Source organism: Gobius niger (assembly GCF_951799975.1).
Source record: "Gobius niger genome assembly, chromosome: 3".
Lineage (NCBI taxonomy): Eukaryota > Metazoa > Chordata > Actinopteri > Gobiiformes > Gobiidae > Gobius > Gobius niger.
In genome coordinates this window covers 5,654,797-5,678,463 of record NC_136854.1, presented here as the reverse complement: position 1 = coordinate 5,678,463, position 23,667 = coordinate 5,654,797, and the positions used below count along the sequence as shown (strand labels likewise).

The window sequence follows — 23,667 nt, the reverse complement described above, 5'->3', positions numbered from 1 at the left end:
GCTATGGTTGAATATGTGTACATGTGATCGACTGAAATCGAAAGGGCTTTGGACTAAATGAGGAGCAACTGTTGTTAAAAGGTGAAGCACTTACAGCTCTCCAGCTGCATCTTGCACAGCTGTGTGTCCATGGGGAACAGGGTCAGGTCCAGAGGACAGGACAGCGTCACAGACAGCCTGCAGGGGACAACAGCTTATGATACTTAATCAATACTATCTCCCCATGTGTGGATTGAGTTCTTTGAAGAAAGGAATTGAAACTCAAGATGTCTGAAGGCACGGGAGACCGACCTCATGCTGATGAGCACGTCTCCGTTCCTGAAGATGAACAACAGGATGTTGTCTTGTGTGACGTCGTGGAAGTTTGCATTCTTCTCATTGGCGAAGAACAGGTCAGGTTTCCACAGGCACTGGAACATTTTGGGGTCCACAGTTAGAGAATCGCTCTTGAAGTCTGTGGGCAGGCGCAGGCGTGGATCATTCCAGCGCTGACGGAGGAAGATGTTCAGTCTGTAGTCCTGTGAACACACCGGCTCTTTAGCTCTGCTTTACATACTCTGGACTGGATGGAGAACATTGACACTTACCATGGTGGTCTCCTGGATGGAGCCAAAGCTGTTGATGAAGATATTGACTTTGGATTCCACTGGTATACCTGCAGACAACAAAGACAGATGATGACAAATGTCATATGATGGAACAAGGCCCCACGCAAGCCTGTTACACACCAACTTTTAAAGCTTCTTTGAAGGCCCTCCAAGCTGCATGGACACAGGTACAAGTTTGGACTTACCAATACTAGGCTGCTAATCCTGTGGGGAATATTCTGCTTTCTGGCTGACTAATTGTCTCAAGACCCAAATCCAGGGGTAGGTGAGTTTGCTTTGCGGAGGGCCCATTGACATCGCTGTCGAAACACCGAAGGCCAAACCTCACAATTGACTCAAGCATAACGTCAGAATGAAGCTATACCCACACAGTGATGACGGGTTTTAATCCAGCACGACAAAATAAAAGCACCGTGTCATTCATTAGTTCAGCAGTTCATTAGTTCAATTGTCTTTATATCTAACTATTACCAGACAAACCACATATTATCTCTCAACTGAAAGAAAATATTTTTTGGGTGATTTTATTCATCCTCACATTGTAGCTGCACTTTCTCTCCCCTGACAGAAAGCGCAGCTACAATGCACTCCTCTACCTCGCTCTTCTCCCTTGCTCTTGTCTTCCCCTTCTCCTTTGCTCTTCTCTCCCCCTTCTCCTTTGCTCTTCTCCCTCGCTCTTCTCCCTCGCTCTTCCCTCGCTCTTCTCCCTCGCTCTTCTCCCTCGCTCTTCTCTCGCTCTTCACCCTTGCTCTTCTCTCGCTCTTCACCCTTGCTCTTCTCTCGCTCTTCACCCTTGCTCTTCTCCCTCGCTCTTCTCTCGCTCTTCTCTCGCTCTTCTCTCGCTCTTCTCCCTCGCTCTTCTCTTGCTCTTCACCCTTGCTCTTCTCCCTCACTCTTCTCTCGCTCTTCTCTCGCTCTTCTCGCTTGCTCTTCTCCCTCGCTCTTCTCTCGCTCTTCTCCCTTGCTCTTCTCCCTCGCTCTTCTCTCGCTCTTCTCCCTTGCTCTTCTCTCTCGCTCTTCTCGCTTGCTCTTCTCCCTCGCTTTTGTCTTGCTCTTCTCTCGCTCCTGAGACGCTCCTTGTCTCTACTCGCTGTGATGATACAAGTCTTAGGATGTTCATTCATTTTTTGCCCCTTTGCCCCATCAGAATTAAGAGCACTATGTCTTCTTTTTTAGACAGCTCAGTTGGGGTGCCACAAGGCTCCATTTTGGGCCCTTTTTTGTTCAGTGTATATATAAATGATCTTCCAGCTGTTTGTCCTGAAGTTCATGTACAAATGTACGCCGATGACATCGTGATATACGTCCAAGCAAAATCAAGTCAGAAAGCAGCCGCTGAGCTCCAGGGAGCAATGGAAAAAATCTCAGATTGGATGGTGTTATTGTGCTTGACACTCAATTTTAGCAAAACTGTCAGTATGTTATTCTCAATTTGGAATACTTCTCGCTCTGCGCCGGAAAAAAAAGGAGTAAGAATTCTCGAAGCAGAGGCTGTTTCAAAACTGATAAAAACTGCAAAATTTTATTTATCGCAGTTCAGATTATTCACCTTCAAATGAGCACAGATGCAGCCTGGCTTTACATGCATGCGATGATATTTTCACATCTTACATATTGCATTACAACATGGTCTCTATTAACCAACACTGCGTTACAGCCGCTCCAAAGCCTGTGCAAACAGACACTCGAAATATTAGATAAAAAACCTGTTTCACACCACTATTGTAGAATTGTGAAGAAATATAAATTAGTAACGTTGAAAAATTCATTTTGTTTTCAAATTTAGTTTATTGTTTTAAATTCTTCATGATTTGGCCCCACAGCACCGCAGAATGTTTGTGAAATCCTGTGACGAGGCAGGACGTAGAACTACGCGAGCTCCAGAGGAGACTGCCCTGTGAACTTTAGATCCTTCACGCTTGGACAAACTGTTTCTCTGTGAAGCTGTAGGATGTGGAACTCGTTGCCTTTAACTGTTCGAGGGAGTAGCACCTTGCAGCAGTTCAAACTTAATCTGAAGAAGTGGTTTAAAGATGGTCAGATTTGTGATCATTAGCACGAAACTGGTAAATCGGGTTAGTGTTAAAATTATAAGAAGGTACAAGTTTTTTTTTAAAACTGTATATAATAGTAATTGCAAGTGTAAATATTGCATCTGAATGTTTGCTGATGGGATCCTTTTGCCCGTGCTTTATTTGTATTTTATATTGTGAATGGACTCTAAAGTCAGATGCTCATTGTCCACTGTATAAACCTGCTGTCACTTTGTCTCTGCCCAGGGACGACAGATGAAAACTAGCTTGCAGCTATCTCTGGTCTGTTTAACACATTTGTTGTGCAATGTCCCCATCAGATAAATAAATAAATAAAATATTTGAATTCTTGAAATGTAGCAAGTGCCTGTTGAGCTAAAGATTGAGACGAGCTGTGTGCTTTTATTCTGGCGTGCTGGATCGAAAATGGAAATCACTATACGGGCTGTGGAGTTACTGTTAGCTTGATTTTAATGTTTTAATGAGTTAGTTGTCGACGAACGACGACTGTGGAAAGGCAGCTTTAAAGCTCTGCTTGGTATTGTTGTCTATTCTCTGACTGAGATGCCCACAGCTGACCTCCAGGGGAGACCACTTATATGGAGATTACCTTGGAAGTTGGGCCTGATCCTGGGGTCGTAGGTGACCATTAGGCGGTTCAGGATGTTAGAGGTGGAGTTGGCAGGAACATGGGCCATATCCTCCGGAGACAGCTGACTGTGGACATGAACAACACCATAGATTCAATGTTTAAATCAAGTTTGAGAGTTAGGTTCTCAGGTGTTGTTTGAATAGTCACAACCACACAAGTAATATCAGAGCTTTGTTACAAAGTTATAAGATAAGATATATTATATATCTTATTATTTATTATAAATTGTATAATGGAGAATCTAATGGCAAGATAGTTCCTATAGATTTGTAGAGCACAATTTGTACATAAAGTAAGTCAAAGAGAAAAAATTATAAGGCACATCAAATCAATCCATAAAACATCAATATAATCAATGATTAAAAGCATGAAAAGCAAAGAGTGCACATAAAATACTTTCAATGGCACATACACAGATAAAAAAGACATGTTTTCAGCCTGGATTTGAATATTGTCAGAGTTGAGGCCTGTCTCACATCCTTTGGAAGTTTGTTCCAGATTTTAGGTGTGCAATACCAAGACGCAGCCTCACTGTTTTTATTCCTGACTCTGGGAAACACCAGGAGACCCCTCATTGAAGTTCTCAGCGCCTGAGATGGTTCATACGGCTCTAACATGTCAGAGATGGACTTGATGAAGAGACTTGTAACAGGCAGAGCAGTTTTAAATTCTATTCTCTGAGTGACAGGAAGCCAGTGCAGAGACCTAAAACCAGGCAACACATTGTTGGACAGGAATTGGTGGCATGTCTGCCATGTCTACAAGCGTCACGCCTGATCTAGAGTTTTATTAAATAACTTTGGCTGTAGTGATAATTATGATAATGATGAAGACACTTACGCAGGACACACCACTTTCCTGCCCTTCTTGGAGGACTTCTCTTTGGCAGCGCTCATGTCACTCCAGCACAGTGCCAGGAGCAGGAGGAACACCGCGGTGTCCCTGGCAGCCATGATACCTACACAACGAGAAACAAACAATTGTATTTATTTTTAGCTCTTCAAAATACTGAAATAGAATTAAAGATTCCGGGTTGGACCCTCTTGTTCACTCTTGAATTTTCTCCCTTTTTCCTCATTTGGCAATCATACAGACAATCACTTTAACTGTTTTCTGTTTAAATGTAACTTGAAGAAATGGTTGAAAGATAGATAAAGCTAGATTTGTGATCACTTGCACAAAGCTTTCTCTTAAAGGGGCTGGAAGCAAGTTGGCCATTTTATACTCACTACTGCCACCTCAGGCCATATGTGTAACTGCACCTTCTATATTAAGCTCGTGCATGACGGCAATTCGGGCCGAAGTGACACATTTTTGAGTGACCGTACAGGATTTTAGAGGCAGTTGTGGTGAACAGGTCTGAGCTCATTCTACACATTAGGACATGGCTGGAACATGTAGGGGGAGGAAAATACTTAATTTTAACATTTTTAAACTCCTTATAGTCCCTTTAACCTTTAACAGTATTTTTCTAAAACTGTACATATGGCAAGGCAAGTTTATTTGTAGAGCACAATTCATATACAAGTGCTTCACAGTTGCAGAATAATATGGTGGTATTTCCTGGTTCTTGTCAGGACTCGAGCAGCAGTGTTCTGGATGTTCTGCAGCTCTGACAGTGAGCAGCCGTTACAGTCGTCTAACCTGCTGGAGACAAATGCATGGATAAGTCTCTCTAAGTCTGGTTTTGACACTATTCCTCAGATCTCAGCCATGTTTTTCAGATGGTAAAAAGCTGCTGATGTTATTGCTTTGATGTGGCTGTTTAAGTTCAGCTCTGAGTCCATGATCGCTCCTAGATTTCGAACCTGATTTTTTTCTCTTTTAGAGAGAGAGACTCAAGGTGACTGTGACTATTCACAGTAGTGGTTACTGTAAATGTTATATTTGGGCTGTTGCGTTTGGGGTGTTCTGTTTTTGGTATGGACTGAAGAAGATGAGCACGGGCAATATCCCTGATGAAGATGAGTGTGTGCACTATCCCTGATGAAGATGAGCATGTGCCATATCCCTGATGAGCATGTGAAATATCCCTGATGAAGATGAGCATGTGCAACATCCCTGATGAAGATGAGCATGTCCAACATCCCTGATGAAGATGAGCATGTGCAACATCCCTGATGAAGAGGAGCATGTGCAATATCCCTGATGAGCATGTGAAATATCCCTGATGAAGATGAGCATGTGCAACATCCCTGATGAAGATGAGCATGTGCGACATCCCTGATGAAGATGAGCATGTGCAATATCCCTGATGAGCATGTGCAATATCCCTGATGAGCATGTGCAATATCCCTGATAAAATGAGCATGTGCGATATCTCTGATGAAGATGATCATGTGCAATACCCCTGATGAAGATAACCATGTGCAATAACCCTGATGAGCATGTGCAACATCCCTGATGAAAATGAGCATGTGCAATATCCCCAATGAAAATGAGCATGTGCAAAATCCCTGATGAAGATGACCATGTGCGATATCCCTGATGAAGATGACCATGTGCAATATCCCTGATGAGCATGTGCAATATCCCTGATAAAAATGAGCATGTGCGATATCTCTGATGAAGATGATCATGTGCAATACCCCTGATGAAGATGATCATGTGCAATACCCCTGATGAAGATGACCATGTGCGATATCTCTGATGAAGATGATCATGTGCAATACCCCTGATGAGCATGTGCAATAACCCTGATGAAGATGACCATGTGCAATACTCCTGATGAGCATGTGCAATATCCCTCATGAAGATGACCATGTGCGATATCCCTGATGAAGATGAGCATGTGCAAAATCCCTGATGAAGATGATCATGTGCGATATCCCTGATGAAGATGAGCATGTGCAATATCCCCAATGAAAATGAGCATGTGCAAAATCCCTGATGAAGATGACCATGTGCGATATCCCTGATGAGCATGTGCAATATCCCTGATAAAAATGAGCATGTGTGATATCCCTGATGAGCATGTGCAATATCCCTGATGAAGATGAGCATGTGCGATATCCCTGATGAAGATGATCATGTGCAATACCCCTGATGAGCATGTGCAATATCCCTGATGAAAATGAGCTTGTGCGATATCCCTGATGAAGATGACCATGTGCGATATCTCTGATGAGCATGTGCAATATCCCTGATGAAGATGATCATGTGCAATACCCCTGATGAGCATGTGCAATATCCCTGATAAAAATGAGCATGTGCGATATCTCTGATGAAGATGATCATGTGCAATACCCCTGATGAGCATGTGCAATATCCCTGATGAAGATGATCATGTGCAATACCCCTGATGAGCACGTGCAATATCCCTGATAAAAATGAGCATGTGTGATATCTCTGATGAAGATGATCATGTGCAATACCCCTGATGAGCATGTGCAATATCCCTGATGAAGATGATCATGTGCAATACCCCTGATGAGCATGTGCAATATCCCTGATGAAAATGAGCTTGTGCGATATCCCTGATGAAGATGACCATGTGCAATATCCCTGATGAGCATGTGCAATGTCCCTGATGAAGATGAGCTTGTGCAACATCCCTGATGAAAATGAGCATGTGCGATATCCCTGATGAGCATGTGCAATGTCCCTGATGAAGATGATCATGTGCAACATCCCTGATGAAGATGACCATGTGCGATATCCCTGATGAAGATGACCATGTGCGATATCCCTGATGAAGATCACCATGTGCAATGATGAAAATGAGCATGTGCAATATGAAATCAAAATGATTCCATAAGGCTGGCGTAAAACAGGAGAATGTTCTTTTTTTTTGTTGTTGCTTGAAAGGGGCTGAAAAATACAGCCCTTTTTTCTTGGTTGAGCACCTGCCCCTCAAAATGTCTGTGCAAGTCACTGGCAACATCATTATTTATCTCTTTGAGACAGATCTTGTGCCTGGTGCAAGTACAGTGCAAGCTCCAAACACTATGGTCCTTTTCCTGAGGCAGCATTGATAGCAGTGCTCTAACTGCAGCCTCACATTCTATCACAGATATATTAGAACTCAAATGCAGTGTGGAGTAAAGTAAAACTGAAATCTCTTTATCAGATTTAATAACAGGCACCAAACCAAAATAAAGATGGGTATCTTATCTTATCTCCCAAACAGGACTTCTTTATTTAGACAGGAAAACAAACCAGATTTTTTCACAATCAGAAACTCTCAATACTTTCACAAAGCTTGTGTGTCTCTCTTGACAGGTAGACAATCTAGCAAGAGCCTGACTGAACTGAGGGACTGAATTGACGAGAAAATGGGGAGCAGCTGTGGAGAGTGGAAAAACTGGGCAGGCAGGAAAACACAAACTGGGACAGGCACAATCAAGGAGCAGGGAGTGAATGAGGATGTAAACAATGACTGAATAAGCAGAACCATGACAGAACCCCCCACACAACAGCAACAACCACACCGGGAGTATGGGGAAACGGTGGAGGGTCAGAATTCCTCAGAACGGTCAGCATCACTCGCCACACAGACAGCAGAACCAGGGCTAGATCCATCCATAGAACCACTGTCGTCGAGCTGTTCATCCAAGATCGCTGGAGGAAGGAGAGGAAGCTCCCCAGAACCAGATCGACCAGTAGCTGCGACGGCCATAGAAGGGTGGTCTGGATGCTGCTCATGGAAGGCTCGAATGAGAAGAGGGTCCTAGATAAACCTGGCAGGCACGCAACAACGCTCCTCTGGACCATACCCCTCCCAGTCAACTAAGTATTGGAGTCCTCTGCCACGGCGCCTGGAAAGTAGCAGGTGTATGCAGGTTCCCCATCAATCAGATGAGTTGGTGGTGAAGGAGGTAGGGCAAGAGGACTTTCACCAACAGGTTTAACCTTTGAGACATGGAAAGTGGCATTAATACGCATAGTTCTGGGTAACTTGAGGTGCACAGCCACTGGGTTGACCACCTTCTCTATTTCAAAAGGGCCAATAAACTTTGGCGCCAGTTTCTTATACTCCACACTAAGAGGGAGATCCTTCGTGGAAAGCCAAACCATCTGGCCAACTTGGTATGCAGGAGCCTCGGAGTGGCGGTGATTAGCAGAAGCAGAGTAGCGACGTGACGAACAGAGCAGGGCTTTCCGAGCCTGTTTCCAGGTTCTGTAGCAGCGTTTGATGAACAGATGGACAAGAAGCTTCTTTCTCTTGGGATTGAAACAAGGGTGGCTGATACCCATAAGTGCATTGAAATGGTGAAAGGCCCGTGGCAGAACTTTGCAGAGTCTTACGCGAGTACTCGACCCACAGTAACTGTTGGGACCAGGAGGACGGATTCCTAGAAGCCATACAATGCAAAATGGTTTCCATCTGTTGGTTAATCCCCTAGAAGCAAACAGAACTTTCGCCAGAAAATGGAGGTGAATGGTGGACCCCAATCTGAGACGATGTCAGTAGGTAGTCCGTGCAGACGAAAAACATTTTGCAGCATTAGTTGGGCGGTCTGAAAATGAAATCGGAATGAAATGAGCCATCTTACTAAAACGATCTACGACTGTCAGAATGGTGCTATGTCCGTCAGAAGCAGGTAAGCCGGTAACAAAATCAATGGAAATATAGGCCCAGGGTCGCTGAGGAACAGGTAGTGGATGAAGATGTCCAGCAGGTTCTTGGTGTGTAGGTTTTGACTGATTGCATGACATGTGAGTTTAGAACTGTGGGCCCATTGCAGAGCATCAGATCGGAGATGCTGAGGAACGAAGAGAAGGTTGTCAGGGCATGTGCTGGATCCAGGACTGTCTTCCAGAGCAGCCTTGACACGTTCCTCCACCTCCCATGTGAGAATGGCAACCATATGGAAGTTGGACAGGATTGTCTCGGGTTTTGCAGGTGGACAACTGGCGGGACAGCAAATCCGGCTTAGTGTTACGAGAACCCGGTCGAAAGGACAGAGTAATATTGAACCTAGTGAGTAACAGAGCCCACCGGGCCTGCTGAGAGTTGAGGCGTTTTGCAGACTGAAGATATTCCAGATTTTTGTGATTTGTCCAAACCAGAAATGGCACCTTGCTGCCTTCGAGCCAGTGTCTCCACTCCTCCAATTTAACAGCCAGTGGTTCCCGATTACTAATGTCGTAGTTCCTTTCTGCCGATGTTAAACGTCGATAGTAGAAGGCGCAGGGGTGTAACTTTTGATCATCAGGTGCTTGTTGAGACAAAACAGCCTCCACTCCCACATCAGAAGCGTCAACTTCCACCACAAACTGCCCTTCAGGATCTGGAACTCTGAAAATGGGGGCAGAGGTGAAACGTTTCTTAAGTAACCTAAAGGCCTCCTCCGCCTCCGGAGACTACTTGTAGGGTACTTTGGGGGAGGTAAGTGCTGTGACTGGCAACAACAGAACTGTAACCCTGGATGAACTTTCGGTAAAAGTTTGCAAACCCTAGGAAGCAGGAACAGGCCAGGACGCAACTGCTTCTACCTTTGCGGGGTCAATGGAAATGCTCCCTTGACCAATGACATAACCAAGAAAAGCAGCAGATGGGGAATGGAACTCACACATTTCTGCCTTGACAAAGACTGAGTTGGCTAGCAGGTGTTGTAGGACGGACTGGACGTGATGAATGTGTTTTTCTTGGACTTAGAGAAAATCAGGATGTCGTCGAGGTAAACAAAAACATACTAGTTTAACATGTCACATGAGAACATCATTAACCGGGGCCTTGTAGTGTCCTGTCGGAGTGTTAAAAGCCGTCTTTCACTCGTCCCCTTCACAAATTTGGACCAAATGATGAGCATTGCATAAGTCGAATTTTGTGTAAATGACAGCATCCTGCAGGAGTTCAAAAGCTGATGAGATGAGTGGATAAGGATAGCGATTCTTTACTGTGATACTGTTAAGCCCCCTGTAGTCGATGCACGGCCTAAGCGTCTTATCTTTCTTGTCAACAAAGAAGAAGCCGGCACCAGCTGGAGATGAGGAGGGCCTGATTAAGCCTGCAGCCTGAGACTCATTGACATACCTTTCCATCGCTTCCCTTTCAGGTCCAGACAGGGAGTACATACGACCACGAGGAGGTGATGTTCCAGGTAGCAGGTCAATACTACAATCGTACAAACAATGTGGAGGAAGTGAGGTAGCCCTGGTCTTACTGAACACTTCTTGGAGGTCATGATACTCCTTGTAGATCAGACCAGTGGTGTCATTGCATGGCAGAGCTGTTATAGCTCGTTTCAGGCAGATCTGGTGACTCCAGCTGGTAATGGAACCAGTCGGTATGCGGGTTATGTCGGAGAAGCCAAGGGAAACCCAGAATAACAGGATGTTGTGGAGTCTTCAGGATGTGAAACTGGACAGTCTCATGGTGACTGCCAGCCAGTATCAGATGAACAGAAACAGTGGGATGTGTGATAGTACCCAGGAGTCTGCCGTCCAGAGCATTAGCAGGAACAAAAGATCCTGGTGTAGTCCATGGGGGTATAGTTAAAGATCCATAGGGTATGGCAGTAGCAAAGAGGGACTAGAGCCTCCAAACAGCAGTTATTTTTCAGGCCAGAGCCCCTTCAAAGCGTGCACACCGTCTCCAAAGTCACTTTCCGGGTCAGACGCTGGATCAAATCATATCCTTTTTGGCCATTTTTCACAAAGTGATAACGCATAGCTCCTTTCCAACAATAAAAATTAAAAAGCACAAAAAATTGATCGTAGTTTTAATACGTGTGGAGACAACGTGCGGAGTGTTGTGATAATGCCACAGACAGCGCGTGGAGGGGGCGTGTTGGAAAAGGTCAGAGGTTCTTAAAGAGACAGAGACCTATTTCAAGCCATTTAGTACAGCCATTTTGAAAGAGCAATTTTATACAAGGCAGTTATTTCAATTTACTGCATTTACAGACCAACAGAAGGTTTCGTCATCATTGTAGTGTGCTATAGACTGGTGCTATGTGATTGAAAAAAGCATAATAACCCCTCTTTAAAACTTAAAAGATTATGCTTCTCTTGAATTCTGCAATAGTGCCACATCCTGGGCTTTTTGTCAATCACTTTCAAAGCTTGTGACAGGATTCTTCTCATTTTCTTCGCTGTCCCACAGAAAATGTTCTACTACTGTGATAACCACACGTTATATACTAAAATAAATATATAAGTCTCTACTTTCATTTTTGTTAAGTATTTGACTACAGGTATATTGGTTACTTTTAAATTGGCAAATGAACAACATTAGTTTAAAAACTAGAGAAAATCACACTTTAGTCAAAAAGCAGTGTTGCATGACGTTTTGAAGTAATTTAAACATGCTCCGTCATACATTTAACTGTGAAGTATATTTATCAACTTTAAAAACATCAGATTTTTTTCTAGCAGTCGTAGCGTGTCTCTTCGGTCCACCTTTCTGAAACAAACCTGGCGTCTCCTGGATTGTCGTCTGTGTCGTCCTCCACTGTTTCCTCAGACTCTGATCCTGTCTCATCCAGTTTTCTCTGGGGCTAGCTGTGCGTTTTGATGAGAGACCTTATTCAGAATTAGGTCGGGAAAGTGTACTGTTAGGCATAGAACGGCGTAGAGCTTTCCCCGGGGTGCTATAGTGCTCCACCTGCTAGACACAATGTCAAGGCTTGTTTGCGTCTGGCTGGGACGGGTGCTCCTGACACATTGGCTCATGGCCCCTCTTAGTTTTAGGCTTAATCTTTTGGATGAAAATGCTTTAGTTTTAGTCATGTTTTAGTCAGATGAAAACTCAAAAGGTTCCAGTCACGTTTTAGTCGGTTTCATTAAAGTAATTAAGTATTAGTATTTCAACAAATTCACTTACATCGCTATTAAAAAATGATAAATGTGGATGAATACACACAGGCTGTACTCAGCTTTTGACAGACAGCTTACACCTCAAAAGGCAGAAATGTCATTGTCAGCGTGACTTTTCCCGCTCTCCTCGTCCTCTGTGTCAGGTTAAATACAGAAACAGACCCACAAATGCAGACAGAGAGGACAAAACAGTTCTAATGCAAAATGTAATGAGGTTTTCTTCCAACAATGTCATTGCTTCCAGATTATGTACATTAGTACAACTAGGCCTGCCGCGATGAAGGACGAGAACATTTTTAGTCTCGATACTGTAAATGCACGTGCTGCGTGTGCTTAAAATAAATACACCAGCCGTGTCCCGCATGCATCCAGATCATTTATAGATCTGTGCTGCTTTTGGAGAGAGGCGGGTGTAAACAAAGTGCCGCGCTGCTACGGACTTTTTCTGATTCCGACACTTTCTGTGAACTTTATCACGGAGCAAGAGGGACTCGTGTGAAAACACTTGGAAATCCAGCCAAACGGACGCATAACGGAGAGAATAACAACATTAAAGGATCTGTATCATGCTATTTTAGCCAATCCAAAGTAAAGTAGATATTTTGTGAGAAATATAAGTATTTTCTGAGGGTATTATCCAAAACGCGGAAGACGAGACGCTTCGATTCAGTTAACTCCGCCCCAAATATAAATATCACAGCAATAAGTGAAGTTACTTCACAATACAGTTATAAGGAATTGACATCTGCAACACAGCTTCATAAGTGGCTAACACACACGCTAACACACAAGCTTCACACACGCCAACACATACGCTAACACACAAGCTTCACACACTCTAACACACACGCTAACACACACGCTAACACACATGCTAACACACAACCTAACACACACGCTAACACACATGCTAACACACAAGCTTCACACACGCTAACACACACGCTAACACACAAGCTAACACACACGCTAACACACAAGCTTCACACACGCTAACACACAAGCTTCACACACGCTAACACACACGCTAACACACAAGCTTCACACACTCTAACACACACGCTAACACACAAGCTAACACACACGCTAACACACAAGCTAACACACACGCTAACACACAAGCTAACACACAAGCTTCACACACGCTAACACATACGCTAACACACAAGCTTCACACACGCTAACACACAAGCTAACACACACGCTAACACACACTCTAACACACATGCTAACACACAACCTAACACACACGCTAACACACACGCTAACACACAAGCTTCACACACGCTAACACACACGCTAACACACAAGCTAACACACACGCTAACACACACGTTAACACACAAGCTTCACACACGCTAACACACACCCTAACACACAAGGTAACACACACACTAACACACAAGCTAACACACAAGCTTCACACACGCTAACACACAAGCTTCACACACGCTAACACACAAGCTAACACACAAGCTTCACACACGCTAACACACAAGCTTCACACACGCTAACACACAAGCTAACACACACGCTAACACACATGCTAACACACATGCTAACACACACGCTAACACACACGCTAACACACACGCTAACACACAAGCTAACACGCGTTTTGACTCACCCCCGCTCTGTCCTGGCCTCTCCATCACATTGGGGATTCGCGTTGGTTATAAAAGTTAATCCACTTTGATTCTGGCGAAGGTTCACCAAACATCCATCAGAGACAGTCACAGAAAAACACTATTTTTTCTGATAGTCACTGAATCCCGGAAAGAAATTCCAACTTCTGGTGAGTGTCCTCTTCTTTAGGAAGGTTGAATAAAGTCCTGCACCTCTCGTAGCCAAACGCACTTTTCTCTGTGACATGATCGTTAGGTAAGAAAAAAGAACAGGTGTGTCCAGAGTAGTTTAGAAAGAGCTCCATCTTCACAACCTTCAGTGCAAACATGACATCTGTTCACACGCTCAGGGGTGCGTTTGTTTTCAGCCCTGACCTGGAAGTGCTTCCTTTTTTTTTTATAAAGCTGTATTATAAATTCAAATCAGGCCTTAAGGCATTACATTACAGAAGTTGTGATCTTCCTGTTTGACTCTATGACGTAAAAAATGTCAGTGTCACAACTCAGTGGTTTCCAGCAGAGGGCGGAGCAGCTGCTCAGAGAGCAGGATTCAGGATTGCTGAGAACTGTGTGAATGAAGCCGAAAACCACTCTGGGGGTGTTTTTGATGAGGAAATCGCATAACAACATGGCTAAAAGCTTAAAAAAGTCGATTTTGCATGATATAGGACCTGTAATGCAACTGCAGGTATGTCCAACGTGAGAACGAAGCGAAACCACTGCCCAGTCAGTGCATCAAAGCTAATCAGAGTTAGCCTGGCAAAAGCCAGACTGACTTTATTTATGTATTTATAAATACATATAAAGACAGTCTGGAATTGTGGTAATGGGACGCAATTTCCAAATCGAACTGGAGGCGGGGCTAACGATCGCGGTTTGAACAAGAGCGAACCAATCAAACACAAAGCGTCTTACGCTTCGCGCTCACGTCCTCCTCCATGATTGTTTGTGGTCCACACGTGTAGTCGAGTGAAAGTCCTCAGAGCAGCTTCTTTCTGTGGCTTTAACGACAAGTTCAGCTCATTTAAAACAGAAGAAAGGGTACTCGTAAAAGATCGCTGTGTCGCGGCCGCCGCCATCTTCACTGTTTTAGTTGCGGGAGGAGCGCAGGTGTTTGTGGGAAATCCTAGCGCGAAAGATGACGCACTGTTAACTCCCGCCTCCCGCGCTATGATTGGCTCTGCCTGGTTTTGCCGGAGTCAGCGAGATACAAATCACACAATTCCAGACTGCATCCCCATGTATCTCTTCACATGGAGGCTCAGTCTGGTTAGCGAGAGGACCCGTCCGCTTTAGCCTCTCTCCAAATACAAGCGCGTTAGTCCTGAGAACATTACTCTATGTCACTGTGCCACCCAAAGGCCAGAGAAATGCCACAGCGTTTTTAATTTTTACAGCATATTATTGTTATTGGGATATTTTTTAAGATGATACTGCATATTGACTATTTTTTTTAAAATGCTGTGAGGGGCCTAGTTCAAGAGAGTGTAAGTTATGTAAAAAGGTATACAGGATACAGTGTCCGAGAATATTTTGATCCTTCCAGTTTGCACTTTGTTTGGTTATCATGGCATGCCTAAGTACAACACATCAACATTAATATAGAAGCTGCAGTTACGCGTAAGACCTGAGGTGGCAGTAGTGAGTATAAAATGGCCAACTTGCGTCCAGCCCCTTTAATTAACTATGGGTTACATACACAATGGAATAACTTGTATTAGTACGTTGTAGGTACATAATGTAATAGGATATGAGACCCTTAGGGTAGATAACGATGCCCTTGTTATCTTTTGTCTTTCATGCCTTCAGCTATAAAGCTGCAGAACAAGGAAGAATCTCATTTTAATCATTAATGTGTCGTTTTAGATCGATTATGGCTCAGGTTTTTCTTATCTTGCTGACTTCTTTTATTTGTATGTGTGGGGCCTATTCTTCTTTGTGTTGTATTTATGAGATGGACCAATGTTTGGCTGGGAAGCTGCAAATGAACTGCCCCTCAGGGAGAAATAAAGTCTTCTGAATCTGAATCTATAGTTTAAACACGGACATAAATATACTAGTAAAAAGACGTTTTAAATCAACGTTGCCCTTATTTAGACAAACTCCGACATGTTGATTCAGACCAGAATCACCTGAGGACCTCGGCGTTTGCAGAATTACCCTAAAGATGAAAATGGGGACAATGTGTACTTCCAAATGATTGACATGGGAGATTCGCACGGGAATAGAAACTCCGAGGACGTCAGTCATTTTGACTTTTTACCTGAGGTCCCGAAGTCATTCTAATCCTGTGCGAATAGGTCTTAAGAAGGGCGTCAGGCATTAAAAGGCACGTCAACAGAATGATATCGTTATAGTCTTCACTGACTGACACAGCACTGGCATGACTCCCTCATATTAAAGTGTTGATGACGGTTCAATCGGTCGATGGCGGTCGGCGAGTAAGACGTACTGAATGCCCTGCAGAAATCCAAGTGTATCAGTCATGTGACCTTTACCTCATACGGACGCCATTTTGTGCTCTTTTTTTATTGTTGTTCTGAATTAACAGCTCTGCAAACAATACTCCCATCTCATCACCGGGAAACACGTGGGCCGGTTATCCATTATTCATAAACCATTGTTTTCTCCCCCCCCCTGTCTGACACTTCGGCTCTGTTGCCCACAGCACTCGCCTGTCCCGTGTGGGGATGGCCGACAGAAGGTGACCCTGACTGGCTATATATGTAGGGGGAAAAGGTATAACCATAAACCCCCCCCCCCTTCCCCTCACTCTATGACTTCACGTTAGCGCGTCAGCTGACTGGGCTGAGCGGGACAGTGGTGCAGTGCCAGAGTAATCCTCGCACGGGGCTGCAGAGTGAACCAATAATGCACCAAATTCGGGGGGGTTGAAACTTGCTCTCTGTTGTTATGCAGAGCACGAGACTCATTTTTTTCCCCGGTGCGTGTTGCGAGTCGAGCAGCTACAGTACCCGGGCTGCGCTCACTGGACAGGACAAGAATTACAGCCCTCGTCACTCCCCCCCCCTCTACCCCCACCCTCTCCCCTTCACTGCTCTCCAGGGAACTGCGTTAGTTGTCACAGGGACGCGCACCAGTGAACCTGAATGTGAAACCCATGAACGGCACGGACCTTTGACAGACCCGGCGAGGGACGTCCCACTCGGCGTCCCTCTGTCCAAAGCCGAGACAAATCAAAACGGGTGCAACTCCTGACACAGCAAAACACGAGCCGCCTGAAGCCCCCAAGCCCCCCCCCCATCCCAGCCGCGTGTCCCCCCGCGTGTCGGTACCTGCGATGGTGTCCCGTCTCGTCTCGTCCTGTCCCGCCGTGTGCTGTGTAGCGTTCCTCTTGCGCGCCGCTATCTGCACTGCAGCCCCTCTCACATCCTCATCCAAGTTCCTGTGCCTGCGCTCGTGCCTACGGGGGCAATATAACACTGTCAGGAGGGAGCGGGGGAGCCGGGAGGGGGGAGGGAGGGAGGGGGGCAGAGGAGAGAACAGCTAAAGAGGAGAGACAGAAGAGGGAGGAGGGAAAGAAGTAATAGATTTGGTATCACTTCATATTAAGGTGAGACACTGCAGGTGAATAGGGAAAACATGTATATTTACAGATATTAATTTGAAACTTTTGCTGTCGATCACTGGCATAAATGTGAGAAGAAAATACATTGCAAGTGTTCTGTCATTTTATCTTTTCATATAAGAACAAGGTGTTTTATGCCTAAAAATGCCCCAAATTTCCCATCTTTTCGGCGACGAAATCTGAATAATGGATAGAGCTACATTCAAATTTATGGTTTCATCTTATTGATGAATGAGTTGCCAAGACTTTTTCAGAGGGGGTTTTGGATTTCTTGTTTAGTTTTAAAATAAGCTGTTTTTTTAGTGGAAAAATGTGTAAAAATGTAATTTTCGCCTTATTTTTTGACATTCAAAACTCAATAAATGGGGCTTAGGGATTAAATAATAAAAAATCCCTCTGAAAAAATCTTCCAAATAGTGTTCAGTCCAAGGCTGGAAAATTTGAAGTCTTTAGGTCCGACTGACGTGGACATAGTGTCGCCACAATGACAGAAAAATGTGTTTTGAGAAAAAGGCCCTTGAAATTGCATTCTCCCATATAAGTCTATGGGGGAACATTGAAGCAGCGCAATATTTAAACATGTTATTGTGAAGATTAGGCATATTTTCTGTTTCCGGGTGAAAGCTTATATGTTCAGTGACCAATTTGACCCAAAACCTGAAAACTGAAAAAAGTGAGTTTTGCCTGTAGTGTCTCCCCTTAACCCGTCACTGTCCTCCACCTGTGAGTTGTGTTTCGCTCACATAGATCTGAAACGGCGAGGTCTTAGCTTTCAAATGAGGCATTGCTTGCGGCACATAGGCCTTAAAGGAACAGGCCGCCGTGTTTCCATTCTGAGATCTGTTCTTACCTGAGCTTAGACGAGTTGATGCGTACCTGTCTGGTCTTTGTGCCCGTGGAAGAGCGCGGTGGCTTCCAACTTCACCCCCCGTTTGGAGCCATAGGAATACACTGGGAGAGGCCAAATGTTAACAACATCTTTGGTCTTTGTGCGGGACTGAGGGCACGCACAAAGACCAGACAGGTTCGCATCAACTCGTCTAAGCTCAGGCAAGAACATGTCTCAGAATGGAAAAAAACGGTGGCCTGTTCCTTTAAACGCGGTGACGGCGGTGCAGTTGGTAGAGCGGGTCGTCTCGCGATCGGAAGGTCGTGGGTTCGAATCCCAAGCTCTCACACTGTCGTTGTGTCCTTGGGCAAGACACTTCGCCCTCCTTGCCTCCAGTGTCTGTGTACACTGGTGTGTGAATGAGAGTGAACTGGCTCCTTTCTGTAAAACACTTTGGGCCTGATAAGTTGAGACCATTTTTTATTTTAAACGAGATAAAAGAGGGACCAAAAAAACTACAAAAAACCCGATCAGTACGTGACAAAAACAGGACAACAATGTGCCAGAAAAGCCAAAACAAGCGCGGCGACAATACAGCAAAAAAAAAGTCTAAGCAGCGTGTTATTCACGGCCTATGATCTCGGTGAAACAGCAAAGAGCCGCTCTCGCTTGGACATCACGTGTAAATATGCGTCTCAGGTTCAGAGGATATTTCAACACAATCAAAACGAGTGAGTTTGCCATGAAGGTTCATTTGTGTTTTTATTATCGATGCATTTTTTTATAACCTGAATTTATGGACAGTTTTTTTTAAGATTACATTTTCAACAAAATCAATGCATCTTTGAACTTTCAGTGAATGAAGGAGGACAACAGACAAGCAGAAGACTGAGAGGGACAGATGAGGACCTGAGCGGATGAAGGAGGTGGAGAGGACACAGACCAATGGAGGCTCCTTCATGTTTCTCGAGGCACAGGTAAATACGTTAACACTAAGTATTGCCTAAAAAAAATGAAGTTATAATCTAGGAAATGTATATAAGCTCCTATACTGCATTTTAAAGTCAGAAAATAAACTGTCATTGCTGATTTACATGTGGTTTAAAGGCTGCATTATTACATGACGGATTAAAGACGGGCAGACACTGAGTGAACTAGAATGCGTGACTCGGTGTAAATGAGGCGTTAGTCAGACCAATAGAACGCATGTGTGGCTTAGCTTTGAGCAGGGCTGGACTGGCAGAAAAAATCGGCCCGGGACTTTTGGGTCAAGACCGGCCCTCTAAAAAAAAAAAAACAGTCATATTCAATGCAATAGTCGAGGTGATGAGCAATAACAATAAGCCCTTGGCTTGAACTAAAACAGTATAAGCTACGAATCGAGGACAATAGTTGCATTTTGTTTCTGCCGAATTCAAGCTAACACCTCATAGCACTCAACACTTTCATCTTGTCATTTACAATTTGATGGAACTTTTGTAAAATGACTAAACAATCTTAAAATGTGCGTTCCGTTAATGAAGTTCCTCTCGAGACTGCAACACAAATAAACTTCTCAAAACCAACCAATTGATCCCACTGTGGATTGGAGATAAAACGGTAAAACTCACCACGGAGTTCATGAGGTGTGGAGTGAGAATAGAAGTCCCAAAAAGGCCAAACATTGTAAATCCTTTTAATGGAAACTAGAAGATTTCCAAACTAATGACGAGGGACAAGACAGAGTCACCTGACAACTCCCAGCATGCACTTCTTTGCAAACATTTGTCTAAAATGTATAAAAAATAGAGGTCTAAGGTTCTGTGGGTCCTGGAGGGAGTTACAATAAACTATTTCCTCTTATATTAGCAATGTGAGGGGCATGAGTGTTATGTCCCAGAGGCTCATTGCTCATTTTACGAGATTATCTGTGAACCATAACTCAAGAAAGCGTGATACCAGCAGGGTATAAAAAGCGTCACATCCCTCTAGTGGAGGAATTGTGTAACTGCATCTACGTAACGATAGAGACTCTGATGGCTCTTCACGCTAATTGTGGGCCGGTGAAAGGAAATCACGGGCCTTATCTCGATCTGACTGGCCCAATCGGCCCAAAAGTACGTCGGCCCATCGGGAAAACTCCAGAATCTCCCGATGGCCAGTCCAGCCCTGGCTTTGAGTGTTGTCCGGATACCTCTTGTTTGTCCCTTCCTTGTGTAAACCCGTTCATTTGCAATAATGTTGTATTTCCACAAAATTGTCCTTTTGTTTTCTTGAATTTTGTCCATATCTGATACACTGTGCAGACTTGGTCCTGCAGCCACTTCTTCTATGTTTTTGTTTCTTCTTAGTGTGACCTTTGGCATGGCCCTCGTATATATTTGGGGTTTGAATCCCCGCCTCTTCCCTTTGCAAATCTGATATTGATAAGATAAGATTAACTTCATGACAGGTTCAAAACATGCACACACACTTCCATAAAAGCACATTTAAGATCAACATAACAATAATGAACAGGACTATTATTTGTGACCGTTAAAAGTGGAGATTGCCTTTGGAACAAATGACTTCTTATAGATGTTACTATGCCGAAATATGAACAAACAGAGTCAGAAGAAAGGTTTACGTTATTTATTCTTGTAGGGTTAAATAGCGGGACCACAGTCCATTTTACCCGCTGCACAACAGAGCGCTGATATGATCCAAATTAACTCGTAACATAAGGCCGGCAAACCCCGCAAACCCAACAACATGCGACATTGAAAACTGAACATGCAATATTGAAAAGGCACCGCAAGCTAACAGCAAAACACTGCAATGTGAACACACCACATGCGATTGGATAGCTAGTCTGACTCTGACGTATGCAGGTTTTTAGGGGAAGTGACCTGAAACAAAAACAAAAAAAACTAAGTATTGAAAAAAAACTAGGAAAACCTAGGAAACAAAAACCACAAGGACAGCAGGTAGCAACACTGTAAAAACAGACAAAAATAGCTCATTATAAAACACACCAAACTTACTTTAAACACCTTTAATATTAAGCATATCTAAAATATCTAAAAGCTACCTGTGCGTCGTGAACGCCCCACACACAGTCTGCTCAACAACCCCCACGCCGCTGGTCATCAATCGGCTTTGCGGTTGGCGTCGTAGCCTTGTACGATCCTACCATTAAAATAAACAATTAAAATCAAGCGTTGTTGCTACCATACATCACACAACATATACATTCTAAAAATCACTCACCAAACAACTTCAGGCCTCACACCTGGCGTGGGTGAGCACAGCGTGAGCCCAGCAATCTTCCTGGTCGCCCACGGAAACTAGCACATCGCTACAACCAGGCCACTTCCTATTTAAGCTGTCACCGGCCCGAACGGAAACAGCGACACCCTGAGGTACCACCCGTTACATAGATCTTATAGAAGGTGCTGTGGAGTGGATGTGCGGGGTCTTCAGTGATCTGGGTTTCCTTCCTCAGGACTGAGCGACTGTGAAGTTCAGACAGAGGGGGGGGGCTTGAGCTGTACCGGCCTGAGTGATGATGCGTTTGGATTTGGATTTAACTGTCCGAAAGCTGGCCTGGTGTCGCCTCGGGGTCCCCCCAGAACAGCTGGAGGGGGTGTGTGTGGATCGGGAAGTTTGGGCATCTCTGCTGAGACTGCTGCCCCCGCGACCCGGCCCCGGATGAAGCGGAAGAAAATGGATGGATGGATGGATGGATGGATGTCCGAAAGTTGAACCATGATGTGACATTGAAGGTGGTTATGGATTCTATGAGTGATTTATAAACCAGTGTTAAAATGTCTTTTTTTTATACATAAAATGACCTGAGTTTCCTTAGCAGATGGAGGCGCTGCTGTGCCTTTTTGAACACAGAGTCCGCATGATGTTTAAAAGACAGGCCAACATCTATTTCAGTTCCCAGGTATTTGAAGGACTGCACCTGACCCACCGGCTGACCTTGGATACAGAGCGGTTGATTGAGGGCAGGTCACACCACACTCTTTAGTCTTTGTGACGTTCAGCTCCAGTGAGCTTTCAGCAAACACCAGGAAGAGGTCAGTCATCCATTGGAATCCAATGTTTTAAAGGGGCTAGATGCAAGTTGTCCATTTTATACTCACTACTGCCACCTCAGGCCATATGTGTAACTGCACCTTCTATATTAAGCTTGTGCATGACGGCACTTCAGACCCGAATGAACACCTTTCTGAGTGACAGTGCAGGATTTTAGAGGCAGTTGTGGTGAACAGGTTGGGCTCATGCTACACATTAGGACATGGCTGGAACATGTAGTGGGAGGAAAATACATATTTTAACATTTTTAAACTCTGTATAGTCCCTTTAAGAGTCCTTTTATTCATATTTTTGCATTTATTTTCATTATTTATTTTCATATTTTTCATTCATTATTCATATTTTGCATATTTCTTAAAAAATGCTGCTGTACCAAGAGAAAGGGAGGTTGCTGCTTGTTTACACGTCGCCATCACACGCACCTTCAAATTACATGTAAACCATACCCACATTCTCTGAACACTGGAACACTGAGTAATCTGTAAAAACTCTGATGGCGGCCATTTTAGGGATAGGTTTGCCTGAGTCCTCCTAGGAACACCCCCACCTCCCGGAGACGCCTCCGAGCTTCCGTCACCAGCCGAGTAACCAACCACTGCTCCTCAGCAGAACCCCCTCCCCACTGATGCCACAGACAGCGTGTGGAGGGGGCGTGTCGGAAAGGCTCAGAGGTTCTTAAAGAGACAGAGGCCTATTTCAAGACATTCACTACAGCCATTTTGAGAGAGCAATTTTATACAAGGCAGTTAATCTAATTTACTGCATTTACAGACCAACAGAAGGTTTTGTCATCATTGTAGTGTGCTATAGACTGGTGCTATGTGATTGAAAAAAGCATAATACCCCCTCTTTAAGTCAGGAAACAGGGAGGAGTACGCAAGTAGAGCAAGGACCAAGTTAAATAGGGGCATTACAGCTGCTAAAAAGCAATACAAAAAATGTATTGAAAACAACTTTAATGACAACAACCCCCGTTCCATGTGGAAAGGTGTCAGGAATTTGACCGACTATAAGCAGAGTATCTCTCTCCCCACTGCCATCGATCCATCCTTTCCTGATGAGCTCGGCACATTCTTAGGCTGCTATGAGGATAGCTCCAACACCAAAGCAGAACCACTCACAACTGGTGTGACCAGTCCTGCAGCGAGGACAAGCTCACTCACTCTTCAGTCCTACCAAGCATAGCAGGCAGGGTTCTGAGGGCATGCACTGACCAGCTCACTGCAGTATTTACAGACACCTTTAATATGTCACTGCAACAAGCCATTGTTCCATTATCCCTTGACCAAAAGTCTCAGCATGCATGTCACCTGCATACCGGCCCGTTGCACTCACACCAGTGAGTATGATTATGAGAGATTGGTACTGGCCCATATCAAGACCTGTATTTCCCGGACCTTGACAAGCACCAATGCGCCTATCGGAGCAACAGATGCACAGATGATGTCAATAGTACAATAGTTCCCAAGTTAACTGGTCAACAAACTACTCACTCTCGGTCTAGCG

The 23,667-nt window shown here is 44.3% G+C and overlaps 1 protein-coding gene across 1 annotated transcript in view; it reads right to left on the bottom strand.

Moving 5' to 3' along the window:
* The window catches only part of LOC306961372 (glycine receptor subunit beta-like), a 33,008-nt gene extending 15,859 nt beyond the window's left edge, over positions 1 to 17,149 (bottom strand). Inside the window, exons 1-6 of the mRNA XM_079554085.1 lie at positions 16,978 to 17,149; positions 4,134 to 4,251; positions 3,252 to 3,358; positions 588 to 655; positions 292 to 518; positions 95 to 177 (exon numbers count right to left, since the gene is read on the bottom strand). Of these exons, the coding sequence (XP_079410211.1) occupies positions 95 to 177; positions 292 to 518; positions 588 to 655; positions 3,252 to 3,358; positions 4,134 to 4,246 (598 nt within the window). The 5' untranslated portion in view covers positions 4,247 to 4,251; positions 16,978 to 17,149. The remainder of the gene's footprint in view (positions 1 to 94; positions 178 to 291; positions 519 to 587; positions 656 to 3,251; positions 3,359 to 4,133; positions 4,252 to 16,977) is intronic.
* Positions 17,150 to 23,667: the final 6,518 nt, after the last annotated feature.